General features: G+C 47.2%; 2 protein-coding genes across 2 annotated transcripts in view; one reads left to right on the plus strand and one right to left on the minus strand.

Moving 5' to 3' along the window:
- Positions 1–14,205, minus strand: part of LOC119461037 (methionine aminopeptidase 2) — a 46,465-nt gene extending 32,260 nt beyond the window's left edge. Inside the window, exons 1-6 of the mRNA XM_037722217.2 lie at positions 14,027–14,205; positions 13,497–13,607; positions 13,002–13,046; positions 10,077–10,182; positions 9,446–9,551; positions 1,390–1,445 (exon numbers count right to left, since the gene is read on the minus strand). Coding sequence (XP_037578145.1) covers positions 1,390–1,445; positions 9,446–9,551; positions 10,077–10,182; positions 13,002–13,046; positions 13,497–13,607; positions 14,027–14,180 — 578 coding nt within the window. The 5' untranslated portion in view covers positions 14,181–14,205. The remainder of the gene's footprint in view (positions 1–1,389; positions 1,446–9,445; positions 9,552–10,076; positions 10,183–13,001; positions 13,047–13,496; positions 13,608–14,026) is intronic.
- A 5,276-nt stretch (positions 14,206–19,481) lies between these two features.
- On the plus strand, positions 19,482–21,584 carry LOC119462082 (uncharacterized). The gene has a single exon (XM_037723429.1). The coding sequence runs from the start codon at positions 19,482–19,484 to the stop codon at positions 21,582–21,584; it is 2,103 nt and encodes a 700-aa protein (XP_037579357.1).
- Positions 21,585–22,984: the final 1,400 nt, after the last annotated feature.

Raw genomic sequence — 22,984 nt, forward strand, 5'->3', positions numbered from 1 at the left:
TACGGAGAAGAATGTACAATCTATCCACTAAATCTTCATCCCTTGGCAACATAACAAAATTCGACCGCGCTGCGATAACCCAATGAATGCCTATTTCTTCGCGCCAATGTGCAGCATTTCCCTCGTCGCTATCGGCGATCCAGACTTGAAGGTGGAGTTGGTGACCCTCGAAACTGCTTGAAGCAGCAGCCCAGGACTGTGTCGCTATTTAACACGTAAATTAACAAGCGCTGGGCGTGTGGAACTGAACTCGTACGGCAAACCGTGCAAATCAGAACTGCAGCCTTTACGACTTAGTGGCTTCACTTCCTTTGTAGTTTGGGCACTGTCAGCAACTACTAGATCATTTAGACTTCGCTAGTTTCAGTTTGGAAGAGGTGCAGGCTACATGGCGGACAACCATGCCAGCGACTTATCAAAACCAAAATATTGCTATTTATGCTAGATTTGGTGGCCAAATTAGTACGAGGTCGTGCAGTCGGAGTCTGAGTTATTGCACGGCGCACTGTAATATCTCCGAAACTTCGGTTGTCTTGACACGTTAAGGCTATGGGGCCACTGGAAGTGCTGCGGAGTTGTCCAAATAATCAAGTCTGAATTATCGGTGTCAACATTATCGTTCAGCGACTGTACTACCATCAGTAAAAGGAGGAAAACAATGCACATAAGCCATGCAATTACACAACCTTCAAGTACCTGTAAAAGCAACCTGGCATAACAATCAGCATTAAGTAAACATCTCGAAGCAATCTAGTTTCATATCCACGCACAAATGAAAAAAAAAAAAGAAGAAATATCCTTATTTAGGTGCAATAATGTTTTACTTCTTGTTCTATTCCAAGCTCTTCATGTTCCCACTCTGCTATGATCATGTACAAGATCGCAGTATGCATAAATAAAATAAAAAGTGCTTACTGTATTTATTCAAATAAAAGGCGAGGCTTTTTCCCCAGAATTTCTTAGCCTCGAAGTCACACCCCCGCCTTGTACGCGAATTTCTCCTTGTAGTGGGGCTTCACGGCATCACGGCAGCGCACGCTGTGCTGCCGTGAAGCCACACAAGGAGAGATTTGCGCTGCCGTGAAGCCACACCTAAAGGCGAAATTCGCATATAACCCACACTCTACGTGTTGAAGCTCCCTTCCCCCTATTTCATGGTCGCCAATTTGCATTTTGGCTGTGCTAGTAGTTCAGTATCTTAGGCGACCCTGCCGAGTCTCAATAATTCGTCGGTTATCTGTATCGCCTTATATTGATGTGCATACTGAAGTTTTTTTTTTTTGTTCTTGGGTCCCCCCCCCCCAAATGCACCCTTGCATTATAATCATGACCACCTTTTAATCGAATAAATACGGTAATCATCTAACAAAGAGCATTTCTCTTACTCACCATATTTCAATCATGGTCATTCCAGGCTTGATAACTTTCAGCATATACTGCCGTGTCTGAAAACAAAGAAGCATGAGTGTGAGCACAGGGACAACCAGGGTTCTCCCCACAGTGGGCGCCCAGGTGGTGGAAATGCTACCCACCGCTCCGGTTGACCGGTCGAAATTTCCGATTCTCTCTCTCCATTTTATTTCCGTGACCCTCAAGTTTCCCTTTATCATGTGGGGAAATATTCGAAAGAAAAGTGATGTAGAAGTGGAGAAAATCGCCCTTTTCTGTGCACTATTGACAAGTAATCGGGTAGAGAATCGGACATCGGGAGGTGCTATCGCACCCTGGAGCACGTGACTAGCCCTACTTTCTGTTGACGCAACGCCGCCATTTCGGAAGCATCGTAAAGAGAGATTTTACATCATCATTTATGGTGCGAAGAGCCGCGCGAATTATGGTAATGAGCGGCTATATGCAATGGCGGCGAGGAGGCATGCGTATCGCCGCACTTTCCCTGTCATTTGGGGCCATGAAAATCTTTTGTTCATAACACGTGCTCATAGCATTTGCATCGCTTTAAGGTGGCGGTCCCACTCCAGCGGCACGAGCCCCCCCGTTTTCAGTACTTTTGGAGCAACCGTGGCGGCTCTTCTACTTAAGACATGAAGTTGTCGTATAAACCATAAAAAGGTTAATTCTTGTAGATTCCAACTATATATAATATAAGGAAATTGATTAATGTGATTTAGAAATAAATGCTCAAGAACAAGCATGAGATACGTGGTTTTTGCAAACTGTGTCTCAGTTGTGACCATATTTACAAGAAACTACCGCACTTACTGCATTGCGGCTTGCTCTGTAGCTTTAGGACATATTTATCTAGTTCCTAGACGTAGCAAATTAATTTCTAATTTTTACTTTTTGGATAATTTGCTTTTGAAAATTGCCAAATATTGCAATCTTCTGTTGTAAACAGCCCAGCAACTACATGCTCAAGGAAGCTAAATTTTGGGTAAAGTAGAGTTCAAGGAATTTCCATTTAGGACACAAAATTTCATTCATGTAACTTTATTCGTTTTCCTAATAATGCGGCCGAAAATAAGCAATATTTAGAATTCTGGTTTTATTTTTGCCCATTTTTGCGGGAAGGTAATAAAGCTGCGAAGCTGCGCTTTAAAACTAATAAAGTTACATGAATGAAATTTTGTGTCCTAAATGGAAATTCCTTGAACTCTACTTTATCCAAAATTTAGCTTCCTTGAGCATGTAGTTGCCGGGCTGTTTACAACAGAAGATTGCAATATTTGGCAATTTTCAAAAGCAAATTATCCAAAAAGTAAAAATTAAAAATTAATTTGCTACGTCTAGGAACTAGATAAATATGTCCTAAAGCTACAGAACAAGCCGCAATGCAGTAAGTGCGGTAGTTTCTTCTAAATATGGTCACAACTGAGACACAGTTTGAAAAAACCATGTATCTCATGCTTGTTCTTGAGCATTTATTTCTAAACCACATTAATGAATTTCCTTATATTATATATAGTTGGAATCTACAAGAATTAAGCTTTTTATGGTATATACCACAAATTTATATCCTAAGTAAAAGAGCCGCCACGGTTACACCAAAAGTACTGAAAACGGGGGGCTCGTGCCGCCGGAGTGGGACCACCACCTTAAGGTGGTGTTGGCATTTGTGTTTTGGGCCGTCATTTTTTTTAACAAGTTTACTTTAAATAATATTGGTTCAACATTACAAACCTTCTGCGACTTTTTGCACTTCTTACTGTTGCATTTGTATTCTAATCAAGATTAATGACTTTTCGAATCATCAGAGGTTACAACAGTGGCTTTATAATTTATAAAAAGAAATGTACCAAAGCAACGCCTTGAAGTTTCCTCACGCAGTGCGAATAAGCCGCGAACTGAACAAGAGATGGTAGTGCCGGCGCTTGCGTCGCAAAAGCGGATACCTGAGGCGCGCACAACGCTATCGATGATATTCTGCCACTTCTCAGCCAGACAAATCGGGCTGAGTCACTTGCGTTTCACGAAATAGCGATAATGCGGCCTAGAGCGTGCGCTCGTCACCTCTGGTAGGGTCGCGTATGTTGTCTCAAGGTAGAAAAGAAGCGCACGGGCACCAATATACAAAGACTCATTCCGGTTCCCATGGGACAAGCATCATACCTAAAGAAGCAGACGATGGCTTGGACACAGCAGACAATGGAAGCAAGAGGCGTTTTCGATGGAATAATCGTAGGTTTTGAGCCAGCTGCTTTATGTTTACTGAAATGGAAAACTGTTGTGCTTTATTAGGAACATTAGGTTCAGTGCCTTCATTTCAGTTTCGTAGGCAGAATGTCAAATTTGCATCATGTTACGAAAGCAAATCGGGGCCATCAGCGCCATTTCGTAAGTGTCGCGCCTACGTCACGCCTCGAAGAAAATGGCGGAATGTCCAGAAGAGAGCCCCTGAGCTTCACAGCCACAGCACCCTATTTTGCTGTGCAGAAATAAACGCAAAGAAGTGGACAAAAAATGTTAAAACTAGCATCGCAATTCGTTACTGTTGCCACGAAGACACAGGATGCATTCCTATTCACCGACGCAGATTTGCATCGCCAGCGCGTGTTTCGCGCACATTTCGACAGCAGCAAGCTGTGCATTTCTTAGTCCTGGCTAAGTTTGGCAATTGCAGTACAATTCGTCGCTGGCTCGGGTTAGTTTCAGTAATGCGTCCAAAATGCCAAATTTGTGAACTTACAATTCAGAGACAGGCTTAGTTGCATGTGCATGTTGCAAACTAGAATACGGGAGACAGTCTGAATGGTGTCATTTTCCTTTATCACGTGTGCTAATGTTTTCTGAAAAATCAAGCAAGACGCTGTGCGGAAACTAAAACTGACGATCTGCGAAATCAATCGTCAACATGGCGGCTTCGTCTTTGGCTTGTTTTGGCTATGAGTCATGTCAATGGCAATGTGACTTGCTTATCAAAGCCATAATTGTCGATTCTACATTTTGAAATTTATATTCGCATGTTTTAACTATGAAAACTCTGAATAGTACTGAAATTCGATGAAAAGCAAATTGCATAACATTTGATTGAATATCCGAAAATCTAGAATATTCGCCCAAGCCTGTATAAGATACCAAGTTTTAGCATCTTTAGTTCCATGGCCTTCCAGTTGCGATAGGTGGAACTTGATCAAATGGTTGTTGAGTTTTGATATTTGGGCTTGTTGGTACGTCATGAAGGTTTTTTGGTATAGCACAACTAGTACATGGATGCAACGAAGAACAGGACACACACGCAATGCTGTGTGTGTGTGTTCTGTTCCTCCTTGTGTCCATGTACTAGTTGGGCTACACCGAAAGAATGCCATTCAAGTTGACCCCCATACTAGGGTACTCTCACTTTTGTTGGCTAAGTGGTTTCTTGGCTTTTCAATAGATACAGCCGTTGCGAATCGGTCTGCACCAATTCAGCACCAAACGTTAACATTGCTTGCCAACTCTTGGTTAGGCCTAACAAGCTGTGATGAAATTTCACTGCAGACCTGCGTGGTGGCAGGCAGCAAACCATTGCGAAGAGTTTGCCGCTTATCGAATGACTCATATGGTCCAGCCTGGGATCACGTGCACGAATGAGGGCTGTAGAAGTGGTGTTCAAGTCCGCGGGCGTCGAATAAACATTTACAGTGAGCGCACCGCGAAATTTGTCTATATACTTACTGGACAGAACAGCTGGAACAGATTAAGCTCCCACGTGTGCAGACAGCACCGAGATGAATTTGTGCAAAAAGCCTGAACTGCCAGGGTCACGCAGTTAAGATAACACTTGGCAGAACCATCATAACACACCATGTACGGTTGCAATCAAAAGTTTGGGAACCACGGCACCAGCAAAAAATTAAAATATATTCAAGCACAGCTCCGCGGCCTGTAATTGGTTTAATACAATGTATTGACCAAACACGCGTGCATACGCTTGCGCACTTGATTTCAGCCGGAATGCCCAGGCTGCAAAACAAGAATGAAAAATTGTGGCACCTTTGGTCCCCAAACTTTTGATCAAGACTGTACATTGGGCCACGTGACCGATAAGCGCGAGATGCTCCCGCGGCCTCGACATTAGAAATTTCAAGTACAGTAAAACCTCGATAATTCGAACTCGGTTAATTCGAAATTTCGGTTAATTCGAAGAATTTGAGCGGTCCCGTCATTCTCAATGCAAATTCTACCGGATAATTTGAATGGCCCGCGCGGCTCTATTCGGATAATTCGAAGTTTCCGGCTAGTAGCAACGTGCGGCGGTTAGGTTAGGGCATGGGTTCTCGAAGTGGGTTCCGCGGAACCTACGGGTTCCGCAGGCCCCTGCTCGGGGTTCCGCGAGCCACTGATAAATTTTCCCTGGTCCCGCTCCCGACAAGTGTCTAAAACGGCGAACACGAGGTGCGCTTGATCCAAAGAACCTCCATTACCCATGTCCGAGTGTCAAAAAGCACATCACAGCGCGTAACAGCAACGCGCGAACTGCGCAATACATACGCAAGCAGCCTTTAGCCACCCAACCTCTGAGAACGGGCAGCGCGCCTAAGCTTTCTCACTTGAATCTCGGAGGCCGTAGCTTGCCGCCTTTCTCCTATTTGTAGATAGGGTAGGTGCCGATAGCGTGCGCACTGACGTATACGTTGGCGGAATTTAAAAAAAAAGAAAAAAAAAAAAAACCGCGGAGAACCGCAAATGCGCGGCGCAGTCCGCATCGCCGTGGTCCTCAGCGACAATCGTACGCGGCACGTGACTGACAGCAACGCCGAAGCGCTTCGTGCCTAATTGTGCCTTTAAAGCCTTTATTCTTGCGTTTATCGCCGCGCGTAACACCGCGTTGGCGGCTAGCCGCGTGCCTCCGTGTGCGTAGTCGCTATCTCTGATCGCGTCGATAACCACCGCAGTTTCGTCCGCAGCGGTTGCGGCAAATAGTAGTTTCGTTTTCACTCGATGCGCGCGTCGGCTGCGTGCCTTCACAACTGCGTCGTCGCCTCCCATGGCAGCGTCGGTAGCGACCGCAGTTTTGTCCGCACTTCTTGCAGCGAATTGTAGTTTCGTTTTGCCTTGGTGCGTGTGTCAGCCGCCTGCCTTAACAGTAAAGTCGCCGTCCATGATCGCGTCGATAGCGGCCGCGGTTTCGTCCGCGCTTCTTGCGGCGATCGGTAGTTTCGTTTTGACTTGGCGCGTGCGTCAGCCGCCTGCCTTAACAAGTCGCCGTCCATGATCGAGTTGATAGCGGCCGCGGTTTCGTCCGCAGCGGTTGCGGCAAGCAGTAGTTTCGCTTTGACTCAGTGCAAAGCTGTCGAAGATAAAAAGCACCGGCTACATCGCGATGGACGGACAATTTGTTGGCGAGCAGCTGAGTGGCGAAAAAATAATCGGGATGTGCGCCCGTTGGTGCAAAGCGCGTCTCAGATGAAAACGCGCGCCGCGAAGGATGTCGCGAGGCCTTCGCCGCTGCTAGCGCTAATCAGTCATGCAATGAAGAGAATTTCAGCTTCCGCACTGGTCTTGTGCTAAATAGAAACAAGATTTGACGATTCATTGAGTAAATAAAAGCGTGTTGACGTAGTGAAGCATTTGTTTATTGTTTTCTTGATACCCTCGATAATACGACATTCGGTTAATTCGGGGGGGGGGGGGGGGGGGGGTTCCTTGGCACTTTATGGAGCTTAGCAGGGTTCCCTGGGATGAACGTAGTTGAGAACCCCTGGGTTAGGGCAATCCGTACAGTCGCCAACCGATTTTCCGAGCTCGTGGGGACTGAAAAATAGTCCGGAAAACTCGTTCGGCCGAAAAAAAAAGTCATTAGTGCGGCTTTAAAAAAAATCTTTAATAATGCCCTGACTCATACTACGCTTGGAGAGGATCGACTTGCTTGGATTTGCGCAGCAATGACGTCGTCTCCATGTACAGTCGACACGAACGCCACCGCGTTGGCGATCTCCGCCAATGGAGTTCGCCATGGAGATCCAAGAAACGAGCTTCGTACCGCTTAGCTCTCGCGAAGGTACAGGAGGTAGCGCCGATCACTGAGACATGGGTCTCCGAGACACCTGCTCGGTGTACACGCCACGTTCAAAATAGCAACCGAAACTTGAGAGAAAAAAACAAAAAAACTCACTGAAATAACACGCGTGGTGTCAGCGCGCACGAGCGAGCGCGGCCGCCGCAGCCCACAGCGAGCGAAGGTTCGTGCGGTCTATCGCTGCGAGAGCACAGCCCATACGAAAGGTCAGAGCCGTCTGGAGATCGCTTTCAAGATACGCTGCGCGCGAGAAACCGTTCCGGCGCAAAGTACGCAGTTGTTAGAAGAGTAGAAGTCGCCCGAGGGAGGAAGTCGCCTCCGCCGTGCGTTCGCTCTCCATGAAAGCGCGCGTTCCCCCGCGCGCTGTCACTCGCACATACGGCGGGCGCGCGGCAATGATCTTATCGCCCTTGGACTTTGTATGGATCCGCAGGGCGGCGACGCCGACGGCGAAAATCCGCTTGAAGTGTCCATATAATTGCTGTCGCAATAAAAAAAAAAAAAGAAGTCCCACAATAAATGGTTACAACGATGGCATGGCCTCCGAGACTGGAGGATTGCGCGAGCTCTCTATTGATAGCGCGCGTTCTGATCTTGGAGGCTATACAGCGAGTCAATGGAATTTAAGTCAGTGCAAAATCCAACATGGCGGCCTCCAAGATTGGGTAGCGCGGCTAGGAAAGAGCGATTTAGTCCGCAAAATCGAACTTTGGGGTCTCAATTCGTCCGAAAAATTGGGTGCGAAAATGCATGAACTCAATGGGAACCCTGATGGTGCATTTTTGAAGTCCGGAATATCCAGCAAGTCCAAAATTTTGGAATCAAGCACCACCACGCCCGCTTTCGCGGCAGTTATCGATTCCGTGAACATCGTCCGCAACTTTGTTGAGTGCAGTGCGGGTGATATTTGTATGCTCCGTTTTTTGAGCCAGCTGGAGAGCATGGCACTAGGGGCGGCGAACCAGCGCGCCAAGTAATCCCGCATCGGTGATTACTTTGAGTAATTTTTCTCGGACATGGAAAATAAAGGTGATTTCTTTTTGCGGCAAGTTCTTGCTTGTTTTCTTTTTTTTTTATTCATTTCGGTTAATTCGAAAATCCACTTAATTCGAAGAATTTTCGCGGTCCGGCGACCTTCGAATTATCGAGGTTTTACTGTAGGCTGAACCACAACAAAAAGTCTGTAAACAAATTCTCGGTAGGGCTGACAATGCAAAAGTCAAACGAATGTTTTTGTATAAAAATATTTGAATAACAGGAGTTTAAAAGAATGATTGCAAAGATGAAACTCTTTCCATCTTCGCAACAAACTTTTTCCTTCTGGCCGTTGCATCAAGGTTTTATGCAAATCCCACAACTATTCAAACACTTCAAAATTATTTGACTGTCGTACTACTATTTGCTCCAACGTTGCTTCGAACCAAAAAATTGATATTCATGCAAGCCTAATATCTGAAATTTCACGCTGAAATTCCAGCACTGGTATGTCAGTGTGATGTCTTAGGTTTCAATGTATTTTTGTTTTCTATTTATGTCATTATGGTCCAGTAAATGTTCTTTAAACTTGTCGAGTTTAGTCTTTGAATACTTTAAAATTCACAGTAGCTCATCTTTCCTGATATGAAATTAAATAGGCCCAAACAGACACCGTCAAAATCCAAGGCATCAAGCCGAGCTGCTGTGGAAACTTCTAAGTGGAGTTGCACCCGTCTGGTCTGAGAATGTTTTCTGGCTTACCAAGCCTCCTACATTGCAAGTGTGCTCTTTTTTGGCATTGTAGAACTGAAACCAATACGGTTCAACTTACTTTCCTATTTAGTGTTCCTATAAGATATTCAACAAAACAAGTGAAGGGGCTGGACGCAGCTCATGTTGCAGTGCAAGACTACCGAGCACCGATTCAGAAATTTGATGGGTTGCTACATGGGTTGCTACAAGTTCGCACACAGCTGCAATTTGTTTTTTAAAGCTAGTTCATGCACTCACCTGACGATGTGCTTCAGCTGCCTGCCTAATCTCCTTGTACTGCTCTTGCGACATGCTTTCCATAGCTTTCTTCTCTGGATCAGTCAGGCGGTTTCTTCCTGTACGGCTGCATAAGTGAAAGTACATTTCAATCGCTCAAATACAACCTTGTTTGCACTGCTAACATGGTGGGTTCATATTCACCTGGACTGTGCCTAGAGAATCTTTGCGAGGTGGTCTTCGACAATAATAAGGGAGGAGGGCGGTTAAAACACGCTCTGACAATAGTGAATGTTCCAAGTAAAGACTGTTTATACTCAACCCAAATATTTCTCATTTTTGTTGCCGCTGTCAAACAATAGAAATGTACTCTGAACATGTGAAAGTACACCCTTCACTGTATACCAGCTAAGTTTCATTTTTCACTCACATGGTTAGTCCCACATAAATTATTATACACCCTCCCCCTATTTCTTCTTCAAAGGTTAAATATACCAACCAACCTCATTATTCTTCTTTGGATCTATTCAAGTCAGTATGCATCATATTTCCATTGCCCTGCAGCCCTTTTTGAATGCACTCCCTGATAACCAAAATAAGGACAGCAAGGAGAAATAAATCTGAAATGTAATAGTATCAATCGTATTCACACCTGTCATTTGGGATGGGGTGTTCCACTTCCTCTCCAATCGGAAAGTTGCCATCGGGGAACAGATCACAGATTGGAATTGATGGCGGGTCAGTCTGCTGCTTTGGACCTGTGAATTGCCAAGAATTGAGAGTTCCACTCACCGAACCAGCAAATCAAACTACCGTATTTTCCGGTGTATAAGACGCCGTTTTTTTCTGAATTTTTGGTTGGTGCGTCTTATAGAACAGTGTGACTTATGCAAGTCTTCTTTTTTTCCCGGGAAAACTGCCGTCAAAATTGGATTCGACATTATGGCCACGCGAAATGCCCTAATTGGCTTAATTGCTGCGTGTGTTCTGTGCGCGCTATCGAGGTGCCGGGTTCTGCTCATGATCGAGTTCCTGAGTGTCGTGCGAGGACGGAGCAGCAACGCAAGCAGCGTCAGGTTGACCGCGAGTCGGCCGACCCCTCCCTCACGCGCCGCAGCGCAAACTACGCAGCTGCTGCCCCCTCCCTCACGCACTGCCTTCCCGCTTTCCTCTTGCGTGCGATTCGGCTCACCGTCGCACGCTTTCACTCGCACATAAGGCATATGGCACGCGGGAACCATGTTATCGCCCTTGGACTTCATACGGAACATCCAATCACGACGGCAGAAATGTGCCTTGAGTGGAAACGTATGGCACCCATACGCTTGCGCGTGACCCGCGTTCACGGAGTGAAACGTCATTGCATTTTTTTTAAATCGCTTACTAAACAAACAGGCGCATCTTATACACCGATGCGACTTATATACGTTTTTTTCTGGAAAAACTGCTGTTTTGAGGAGGGTGCGTCTTATACAAATGTGCGACTTGTAGTCCGGAAAATACGGTATGCTGGTTCTAAGCACACTGCTTTTCCCTTCTTGGTCGCATAAGTCACTGATGTGATGCTCCCAAGATGTACCACACTGTAATAACTTCACTGTGGCAATTTCAGGATGCTTGCACTTGTCAAATCAAATAACCGAACGGCCAAAGCAGACGCAAGAGTGTAGTAAGCGTGCATGCTCTTGCATCAAGAAGGCAAGGCTTGTCCATATATTGAAACTCAAATCACGTTCAGTTCAGTAAAATGTAAAATCTAGTGAAATGCGTTTAGACATGGAAAGGAAGGGCATACCCTTACGTGTTTTGGACGAGCTCAGCTCGTCAATCGCAATAATCCAGTTTGCAAAGTGATTTAGATGAACTCTGCACGTCCACTTAGTTTTTATTCTATTACATAGATGGCTGCAGTGCCAACGTTTCAAATCCATGGTTACTTTGCTTTTCTTGTTTTATTACATACAAGTCAGGCCTTTTTTCGGGATTTAAGGCCGCGTTGATTCAGTCCTCATGTTCTACAACATAGATGGAAGCCATTTTGTTAGTGCAGGAGGGGTGCGTTTATTGCGGTCTTTGTTTTCTATTACAACGATGGCAGCACTTTGTCAGCACTCAAAAGACCACATTTTTGAAATTGTGAGCTTTTTCAAGATTTGGAGCGATGGTGTCTGCCACTGACAGCTCGCACGTGCAAAAGAAAACCACTGCTTGACTCTTGACAACTCGCACGTGCAAAAGAAAACCACTGCTTGACTCTTGACAACAGTGTGAGGAAAAGTGATGCGCTTGTTTCGTTCTTCGAGCGAAGAGGATGGTGATAGTCTTCTCATTGTTTGTTTCTTCTACCAAAAGTGATAATTTGGAAAACAAAGACATGTGCACATATATTTCATAGCGAAGAGGTAAAATAAAGTTTTCAAGCTTAAAAGAAGAAGCAAATTGGTTGAAAAAGCTTTAGATTAGTCTTTAATGAAGTGAAGTTTCAAAATAAGTCAGAAAAAGAAAAGCAACAATAAGGTCACTTTTGGTCAAAATAATAAAAGACTTAAGGTTAAAAATGTCGCCTAGGCGAAATTTCGCCTAGGCGAACGTTTCAGAATACGGCCCCTAGTAGTGTAGGCAGTAAGTACATTATGAAGGAAATAAATGTGCAACTGCTATCCTTTCTAAGTATGGCCTGTTGGGCATTCATTTCTTGCTTTACCTGCCTTTCAGTGTCCGAGCTTACATTGCCAGATTATATAAATCCACGATTTCTTCCTACTACAGCGTGCATAATTGAGAATGTTTTATTCCCTGGAAACAGTCTGGGCTGGGACAATTTAGCTATTCTAGCCCAATTCTTCTTCGAGCACTTTGCCAGTTTACTGAGCAGCACTCCGCTTATGTTATCACTAAAACTGGCCAGTCATGCACATTGTATAATAAGGAACAAATAGAATTGAGCAAAGTGAATTACTTTATAGCAGCCCCGCTCCTAACAGTTTATTTTTTTTCAGTGCCCGACATGCCCTAACAATTCTTTTCAAACGTGCTAGCCATTACCAATCAATTTATATCCTAGAGCTGCAGAACTGGCAAAAGGCAAGTGGCAGCAAAGAGCAATTAGAGAATATAAAGGAACTTTTCATATGCACTGAAATCTCAATGTGCTTTTGCATCTCTGTGAACTGCAGCACTACCACGGCTATATGCTCAGTGGGGCCATGATATTTTAGCGATTCCTTCTGCCTCGATTCTATGCTACCCATTTCCACCATTCAGGGCCGAATGATCCAACTGATAATGCGCGGAGCATCACTCTGACCATTCACGAAGCGTGAAAAGGAATAGCATTAGAATTGAATTTAATTCTGGGGTTTTACGTGCCAATACCACAATTTGATTATGAGGCACGCCGTAGTGGCGAGACTCCGGATTAATTTTCACCACCAGGGGGATCTCTAACGTGCCCCCAATGCACAGGACAAGGGCGTTTTTGCATTTCGCCCCCATCGATGGCAGCCCAGAATGTCTCAGTCATTGTGCTACCCCAATGGCCTTGAAAGTAATTATTAAACTGTGTAACAATAATTACCTTTAGGTTTCTTCTTTTTCTTCTTCTTTGCTTCCTCGCCATCACCTAGGAGTAGAATACCGTTTGCAATTATGATTAAATTAGGAAATGAATACATGAAATGCAAAACTGCAGGAACATTTAAAAATGTGCTTAACAGAACTACAGCCAGAAAAAAAAAGTTAGAAAACTAAGTTACAATTACATATGACTTGCTTTCTTTTTAGTGCCTGTCTTGTAGACACAATGTCAAAGAATACATTAGTGACACGAAAATTACTGAGCCGTTCTTTGGAGCAACAAGGGAGCAAGATGACAAAAGTGATGAACTTATGCTGAAGCATGCACAGCATGTCCCAGTGCCAAAAGAAGAATAAAGGAAATGAAAAAAGGCAAGTTTCTATGGGCCTGGGAGCTTATATTTCCTATCTTTTATGCTGTAATCCAGTATTATGCTCAGTAACCATAACAGCTTGCAGAAAAACGTGGTGCAAAGAGAAAAGGGGAAGTAATTACCTTTCTCCTCGGTCTTGTCCCCTGTGCCATCAATATGCTGGTTCTCGAGCGCGGCTGCTACCTCTGAAACTTGAGTTGACCCTGGCTCTATCCCGTTGGCTTCTTGGGGACCTAACGAAGAGTAGGACTAGGTGAGAAACAATGCGAGCCGAGAACAAAAGTGCGCTGCGCGAGCCGATCTCCGCTTCGACATGTGAATGGTGAGCGGGGTGTACATACGACAACAGCTGTGTGTGTCAGCAAAAACCAATCCTCCTGCATTTTAGCGGTCTCCCTCTGCGTCGTATTTTTAGCAGTCACGGGTAGCCAAACATGCACCGGTAGGGCTCTAGTGGCTCTAGTAAACCGGGCGCTGACGAAGCAGTAGGTATACGTGCCTTTTGCTAACTTTCATCAGGTCAAATAAGTGGGGATTCAAGCGCAATCAAGACCTGCCCTTACGCGCTAGTAAACAAATAAGGTAGCGCCAACAGCACAACGAAGCCATGTGGGACGGCCGGAGTACGGCCGGCGGGGTTTAGGGCCGTCACCTTTCTTTTTCTTCTTCTTCCGTTTCTTTTTCTTCTTGGCGGCGTCCTGGGGTCCGGCGTCGTCCTCGGCGTCATCCTCCTCATCACCGTCCTCTATAATCTCCTCTTTTTCGTCCACATGTTTGCTTCCGTGATCTTGTACCACAGCCGCCATGCTTAATTTTAGTACGGCGGCTCCCTGTGGCGTGGCGCCCCGCGCGGTGCGAGACGCAAAACAAGACCAAACGGTTCTTTATTCTATGACCAAACTAGAGGAGGTCGTAGACCAAACATCATTCAGTCCTTCGAGCTGGCAGCGTCATCATAGCGTAGTCAGCTAAACAAAACGCTTTCTTTTACTGAGTAGCTCAGCATAGTAGTTTAGGGCTTCAAGAGCTTTTTAAAGTGTGCGACTCTGAAAAATAATATCATTGCGTTTCCCAAATGTTCTGCGAAAGCAAGTAGTGATATAGAAGGTACGACACGTATCTTGGCTTTCTTATCCATTTTTTTTAGCTTATGTGGTAGCTATCAAAGCAATTCGCAAGCATTTATTTTTGTCTATTCTATTTTGAAATGTAAGTTTCGGTTTTAAGACACTATGCCGATGTGTGCTGCCGGTACTGCCGATGGCTGATAAAGCCTGCTACAGTGCTACAAATGGACATTGCTCAAGATAGCGTCACATATGGTCGTTCAGTGAAGGAAAAGAAAAAAAAATATGAACAGCGAAACTTCTCAGAATTTAAGAAAGAGCTGTGTGTGTGATTTTAAGAAAGCAACCTTGCGTAATATTTTCCTGGAATCTGTGTGTGCGCGTGAGGGGGGGAGGGGGGGGGGATGTTCTTTTCATCGTCTTCTTCTTCTTCCCAAGTTTTGCGCTTCAGGATGTGGTGGGCTCAACGGCCAGGAGACGGAGTCGTGCAAGAAAGCCAACCTCGCGATCATCAGCCGAGCTTACGAAGGTACTTGTATTCGAGTAAGAGCTGTTCTGAGATCTAGTTCGACGTGACAGAAAAAGAAAATCTGGCAGAAACGATCTCAGGATAGTAATGTGGACAACGATGGACTTATAACTGAAGTTTATTACGGATACATTCCACAAAACTCCGCCACCCCTGCGTATAGGACACCAAGAGCAGTAACAAGGTTTTTGGTCCAAGGAATAAAGCACACCACTTCCTTCACAAAAAAAGTGTGCGTCTTCAGTCGTGTATCACATACCTCCAGGCTCCCGATTGCGGACGGTCCTACGTTGGCCAGACAGGCCGTTGCATCAATGAGCGCATGCTTGAGCACCGCAATTTGCTTCCAGCTGGTACTGGAGGGAACTTGCCCTTGCATTGCTTGCATTGCAAAAAATGTGGATGCCGTCCAGTTTTTGATAGTGTTTCGATTGTAGGGAAAGAGCGCAGTAGACTGGAAAGAGAAATTAGCGAAGCGTTCCACCTAAGAAAGTTGGGCGCGCATCATTGCGTGAGTGGTCCATCTCACTGATAAGGAAATTCAATTTTTAAGTTTACCACGCTAATCCACGTGTCGTGGCCCTGTCAAGAGGTGTGTGGCTAGTTTTTTTTTTTTTTTTTTTTTGCGTTGACCTTTCACCAGATTAGATTATGGGGTTTTACGTGCTAAAACCAGTTCTGATTATGAGGCACGCCGTAGCGGGGGACTACGGAAATTTGGACCACCTGGGGTTCTTTAACGTGCACCTAAATCTAAGTACACGGGTGTTTTCGCATTTCGCCCCAATCGAAATGCGGCCGCCGTGGCCGGGATTCGATCCCGCGACCTCGTGCTCAGCAGCCTAACACCATAGCCACTGAGCAACCACGGCGGTGACCTTTGACCAAAAACATTCTTACTGCTCTTGGTTTGCCTCGCATGCGTGGTGAAGTTCATGTGGAATGTATTCCTAGTAAACTTTAGTTGTAAGTCCAGTGTTGTCCTGTGCGTTTCTTGTGAATACGATTATCACTGAAGCAATGTAGCGACACCGTAATGCCACCGCCGAAGCGCGTCATGTATAAGGCGTGTGCTTCATCCAGGCTCCTCCCTCACGCCTCCCTTTAGACCCCATTGGCAGCGAGATCGAACAGAGTCGCCGCCTGGCGGGCACCTGCTGAACCACAGATAGTGTGGATCGCGCCGCGCGTCGTCTGCTAGGCACTACGTGCACATATGTGCGTGAACGGCGTGAATGTCTTTAAAGGACGGTTCTGCCGTGGCTGTAGCATAGTGATAAATGCTGGTCTACATTTCTTGGCGGTGTACAAAAGCATTTAGCGTTGCGCTGTCGTCTTTGCACTGCAGTGACTTATCAGTGACTTCCCTGTCGAGGTCGAGATGTGATCGTCGCACCCTCCGCTCGGCACAATCATATCACTTTTATTTACGCTTCGTGTTTCGAGTGCATCACAAAAAGCATTTTACCTCGTTTTAAATAAGTGAAGTGGTAACAGCGAGACGTGAATACCGTGCTTTAGTGACTTGTCACGATCGCTTGACAATCTATGTGATACCACGAAACATGATCGGGATGGTGTGAGAACATCATTCAGCAGCGGAAAAAAGAGTCGTAAGCGTGCACTAATATCATATAACGTCATCCGTTTTATATCACGACAACCGCATTATGATAATTGCGATAATAACATGACTCGCGCAAAGTGGTTACGCGACCACAGATGTTCCTTTAATATGTGGTTCTGATGGTATACCACGGTGAAATAATTTTGGCTCACAAATTAATCGTGCGCTCTTGTACTTTGATTCGCTGCTGCTGTTCTGTGCGCATCGCGAACGCACGGCCGAACTTACAAGAGGGAAGCCAGCCTCCCTTCTTTTTTATTGCTTTCTCTTTCACTGACCCCCCGCGGACTCGGAGCTGTGCGCGAGACAAAGGAGCCGCTCCCTTCGTGCGGTTCCTGGAACTGACCCAGTGACGACGCTGCGAGGTGTCGGGTGGTGTTTCCCGGGCCTGGGGGACGACAACGGGGACGGAAACCGCGGTTCAAGAAGCGCGGGACCGCCAGACTCGCCCCACCAGCCCTAGAGACAGGACCACTTTTTTACGGGGCTAAAAACTGAACGTTTTGTGTGTTTTTAACTTGCTTTTTGACCTTCCCAATGTTATTAAAGTTTGTTTTAAATATTCAACTTCGTTCGACCCGTTATCTAGCTGGATAGCGGACGCTTTGATCCCGTCAAGTGCGATCCGCGAGGCCAGCATAGTAAAAAAGTGAAGTCGACCGCCATCGGCGCCCAACTCAACGTCCACCACAGTGGGATACGTCGCACGGCAAGACCTCCGGTTTGGCCATGACATCCGCCTACTGCAAGGACACGGCATCGCCAAGGTGTTGAGCTGCTGACGGCACACAGGGCAACGACAAGGTGGGCTCGTTTCAAATTTCATCGCGCAGCTTAGCAGTCTTCACTTCATACGTCCGCTTTGAGTGAGATACGTCGTGAAGCACGCACGCCAATATGGATCAGGACAAGCTGACGCCTAAAACCTCTCAAGATATAACAGCAGAGCATGAAGCTTCTACGGCAAACATTAGATCACAAAGAGCAACTGCGCTTTCCATGAAAGGCAAAGAAGCGCATGAAACGAGCCGCGAAGAGCACTGTCAGAGAGTAGACGCTGCATGGAAGAACGTGGAGACCGCTATTACCAAGTTGTCATGTGCGAAAGACGAAGACATTAACAGCGCGTCAACGCAGCTTCGTGCAAGCTATGAGCGCTACGAGCACGTCACCGCCAGATACGCTACCTTCCTCGCCAAAGCGAACACATCTGAATCCCGGCAGGAATTAGAGCTTCAGAAGGCAATCGACGCAGATCGTGATGTGACTGTAAGAGAGAAGTTGCATGAGGCTACAGAACGAGAACGCGGCCGCTTACAAGAGACAACGTCGCAGCACTCTCAATCGGCCTACTCAAGCGCTTCTTCGAGGTCACGACGATCGGGCTCGTCAACAATCAGCCTAGCCGCCATACAGGCACGCGCGCAAGCAGAAGCCGTCCGGGCCAGAGCAGAGTTTGGTCGCAGAGAGGCCGCGATGCGCATTGAGAAGGCAAGAATTGAGGCTGAATTGTATATTTTGCAGCATGAAAAAGAAGCGGCAGCTGCAGACGCACAGGCAAATGCGCTCGAGGAAGCCGCGGAGCAGGATGGCGGGGAGCGCGTGCGCACGCTCCCTTCTGTAGACCGAACGCAGCTAACTAGGAGCTTTATCAATGAACAGGATGTTCTACGCGACGCTGCGCTTGTGTTTCCTGAGGTGGATGTTGCCAACTCTAGCGGCCACGTAAACAATGCTCACACGTCGTCGGGGGCCACCACAGCTACGAATGATTCGATGAGCCTGAGAGCTGATAAACGGCCACTTGACTATAATGCTGCCCCTAACAACCCAAGTTCAAAGCATGCTGGAGCTACGAGTCGTCCTATGGATTTACAAGTTGATCCGCAGCCGCCTGTGTATGCGCCGACACACAACAGCTCAAGCTTAGAGCTAGCCGATGTTCTTAAATTCCTGTGCCGCAAAGACCTTGTTTCAAGCGGTCTTACCAAGTTTTATGATCGACCTGAGAACTTTCGCGCTTGGAAGTCATCGTTCAAAGGCGTCGTCAGAGATCTAGGTCTTTCTGCCCAGGAAGAGCTCGACCTTCTCATCAAATGGCTTGGTCCTGAATCGTCACATCAGGCTCGGAGGTTGAAATCAGTGCACGTCGATGACTTTTCAACGGGCTTGAACGTCGTGTGGAAGCGGCTAGACGACACATTTGGGCGCCCTGAGGCAATTGAGGATGCGTTGCTTAAGCGGCTGGAAGACTTCCCGAAAATAGCTTACCGGGATAATACCAGACTCCAAGAGCTTGGTGACCTTCTACTAGAACTCGAGGCTGCGAAAACTGATCCGTATCTAGCCGGTCTTAGCTATTTGGATACTTCAAGAGGGGTAAACAAAATTGTCTCGAAGTTGCCATCTGGACTTCAAGAGAATTGGATGTCAGCAGGGTCGAAATATAAGAAAGAACACAACACTGCATTTCCACCCTTTTCGGTCTTCTGCAAATTTGTCAGAGATCAGGCCAGCATGAGGAACGACCCAAGTTTCATCTTACACCCACAAAATGCCTCGTCTGAATTCAATCCAAGAAAGGAAGGCAATGTTCCGAAGACCACGCGGCAAAGATCATCTGTGTCAGCGAGAAAAACAGACGTGGATCCTGCTTCTGCAAAGATTAATCAAGATGCCACTACTAACGAGCAGCTGGTGGAATCTATATAAGGACTTAGAACGGTGGTGCCCACATCACAAAAAACCTCACCCTTTGGAAAGGTGTCGCGCATTCCGCAACAAAACCCTGGAAGAGCGGCTATCTTTCCTAAAGAAGCAAGGGATTTGCCTACGATGCTGCTCATCTAAGAACCACATGCAGTGGCAATGTCAGGCAGTTGTGATGTGCCGCATATGCGACAGTGGTGACCATGCCACACCGCTTCACCCAGCATCGCCAAGCTCAGAGCCGTCAAAGGGCAGTGCGTCTGAGGAGAGTACCGCAGACAACTCAGAAAGACGAGTCACATCTAGGCGTACCGAAGTGGCAAACGCTGGAAACGACACTAGGTCTTGCGCTAAAATCTGCCTCGTAGAGGTGACCCATGAAACTCAGCCTCAGAAGACACTCAGAGCCTACGCGATCCTTGACGATCAGAGTAATCGCTCGTTGGTTAGGCCTGAACTTCTCAACGAGTTCCAGGTGAAGGGGACCCCTACGCAGTACACGCTACGCACTTGCTCCGGCAGCACTGAAGTGGTTGGAAGAGTTGCTCAGGGCTTCTTCGTGCAGAGCGTGTCAGGCGAAATCAAGTTTCCTCTTCCGCCTCTCCTCGAGTGCGAGGAAATCCCTGAAAACAGAGGTGAAATTCCAACACCTGACGCTGCACGGCACTACCCGCACTTGAGGGCTGTAGCAACTCAGATACCACCTCTTGATGAGACTGGAATACTGCTCCTCCTTGGCCGAGACATCCTGAGAGCGCACAAGGTTCGCAAAGTAATTAACGGACCCCCCGACGCTCCGTATGCTCAGAAGCTCGACCTCGGTTGGGTCATTGTCGGCGATGTTTGCGTCGGTCGCACGCGGAAAACAAGCAGCGTCAATGTGTTCAAGACCCATGTACTGGACAACGGACGACCATCTCTATTCGAGCCATGCTCGAGGCATTTCTTTGTAAAGGAAGCACCGATTCTCTACGCTGCGGATAGGGTCCCAAAATATTTACATTTGGCAACATTGGATGACACTTTGGCTCGGAATCTTTTCAAAACGACTGAAGAAGACAACCAGCGTGCTTTCTCCATAGAAGACAAGACATTCCTCAAAATGATGAATAGTGAATTCACCCAAGACAAGTTGAACAATTGGGTTGCCCCTCTCCCCTTTCGCACACCGCGAAGTCGGCTTTCCAACAACAGAGAACAAGCTCTGTCTCGTCTGCTCTCGCTACGATGTACCTTGCGAAAAAACCCAGAGACAAGGGAACGTTTCGTCAGCTTCATGAACGAGCTCTTCATCAAGGGTCACGCAGAGGAAGCTCCACCACTTCACGCGGACGAAGAATGCTGGTATCTACCCATATTCGGCGTTCACCACCCCCAGAAGCCTGATCAAATCCGAGTCGTATTCGACTCTAGCGCTCAGCATGAAGGGGTATCTCTGAACAGCGTTCTCCTGACCGGCCCTGACCTGACAAACAACCTCGTCGGGATCTTGATACGTTTCCGGCAAGAACCAGTGGCGTTTACAGCAGACGTCCAGCAGATGTTCTACAGTTTCATGGTTCGCGAGGACCATCAAAACTACCTGAGGTTCCTCTGGTTTAAGGGCAACGATATCTCTAGAGAAATTATAGAGTGTCGAATGAAGGTTCACGTTTTCGGCAACAGCCCATCACCAGCTGTTTCTACGTATGGCCTTCGACGAACTGCCCAACAAGCTGCCCCACAATTTGGTGAAGATGCCAGAAAGTTCGTTGAAAGAGACTTCTACGTCGATGATGCGCTGAAGTCTCTCCCAAGAGAAGAAGACGCCATTAGTCTGTTGCAAAGAACGCAGAAAATGCTTGCAACAGCTAATATAAGGCTGCACAAAATAGCTTCGAATAGGCATAATGTGCTGAATGCATTTTCTCCAGAAGACCACGCCCAGGGACTCAAGAACCTCGACTTTGCCAAAGACATGTCGCTTACGCAGAGAAGTCTCGGGCTACTGTGGGACATAGGAAACGACAGCTTCGTCTTCAGGGCTCCTCTTCAAGACAGGCCATATACGCGTCGAGAAGTGTTGTCGACCGTCAACAGCCTTTATGACCCACTAGGTTTTGTGGCTCCAATAACGGTCCAAGGCAAGTTCCTCCTCCGTGATCTCGTGACGAAGGGTTATGACTGGGACACACCGCTTTCGGACGAAAAGAAGCAGATCTGGGACGAGTGGAAGAACTCTCTCCAGGCACTGCATCATCTTCACGTGCGAAGAACATACGCCAGTCTCGACGCTTGAAGCCGAAAGTAGGGACATACATGTATTTTCAGACGCGTCCACAAGGGCCGTCGCAGCGGTGGCATACCTACGCGTGACCGAAAAGCAAGGAAACAGACACGTTGGATTTGTCATGGGAAAGGCCAAGCTCGCTCCACAACCAGAGCACACTATCCCAAGGCTTGAGTTGTGTGCAGCGGTGCTTGCTGTGGAAATGGCCGATTCCATACTACGGGAGTTGGACTTCCAGCCGAACTCGGTCACGTTCTACACGGACAGCAAAGTGGTCTTGGGTTACATACACAACGAAACAAGAAGATTCTACGTGTATGTGGCCAACCGAGTACAGCGCATACGTAGCAGCACGCAGCCTGAACAATAGAAATATGTTCACACCGAACAAATCCAGCAGACCACGCCACTAGAGCGATTGCTGCGGCACAGCTTGAGAGCACGAACTGGCTGTCTGGTCCTGAATTTCTCTCACAACGAGAAGAGGAAGCACCGTCGTCAAGCTTCACTCTCCTAAATCCTGATGAAGACAGAGAAATACGACCTGAAGTCCGCAATTATTTGGGCACCCGCGCACTCCTCTCTCCCCGGCAACGAGGCGGCTCACAACGTAGCTCGAGGACTTACTCGCCGAGCAAGTGAGCCCGCCCAGCCGGGAACGAGAGGAGACCGCATGGTCAGCTACAAAGAAATAACCGATTACTATCGGCTGGGAAGGGCCCGGTACCCACCAGCTCATCCCGCGCTAACCAGGAAGCAGACGGTGGCCTGCGCCTCCTGCAAACAAACATGTATCCAAACGCGGTGGCCTGCAGCAGATTCTATCCAGGGCAATACAACGATCAATGCAAATTATGTAAATGTAGGGCGGATCTGCCACATATTCTATGGGCATGCTCGAAGGCGGCTCCTTTCGAGGGCCGCAAAATTCAAAACCGGCAGCAGTGGGAGACCCTGCTGCTCAGCTCAGACCAGCAAGACCAGGTCTGGGCCGTCCAGCTAGCCGAGGCAGCCGCTGAGACCCAAGGGATCTCGGCCGTCTGCTAGGCGGAGGGAGGCTGCGTCCGCCCTCGTGAATTGCTGGCACCATTAAAGTTGTATCTCTCTCTCTCTCTCTCTCTCTTTCTCTCTGAAGTCCGCACTCTCGCGACTGAGGTTAACAAAGACAACGACTAGGAGCCGAACGCTTTCTTAGGTTCTCAAGCTGGAAATCTCTCGCTTGTGCTGTGGGAAATCTGATCGGGGTTGTCCGACGCGCAAAGAGCACGTCACAAGAAGAGATAGCTCCCGTTGAGGCGCTCTCTAAGCCAGACTCGTCATCATTCGCGCAGTACAGCAAGACGCTTTTTTGAGGAGATACGCTGTATCCAGAGAGGAGAACCAGTCCACAAGACAAAGCTCGCTTCGAA

The sequence above is a fragment of the Dermacentor silvarum genome, chromosome 8 (assembly GCF_013339745.2).
Source record: "Dermacentor silvarum isolate Dsil-2018 chromosome 8, BIME_Dsil_1.4, whole genome shotgun sequence".
Taxonomy (NCBI): Eukaryota; Metazoa; Arthropoda; class Arachnida; order Ixodida; family Ixodidae; genus Dermacentor; species Dermacentor silvarum.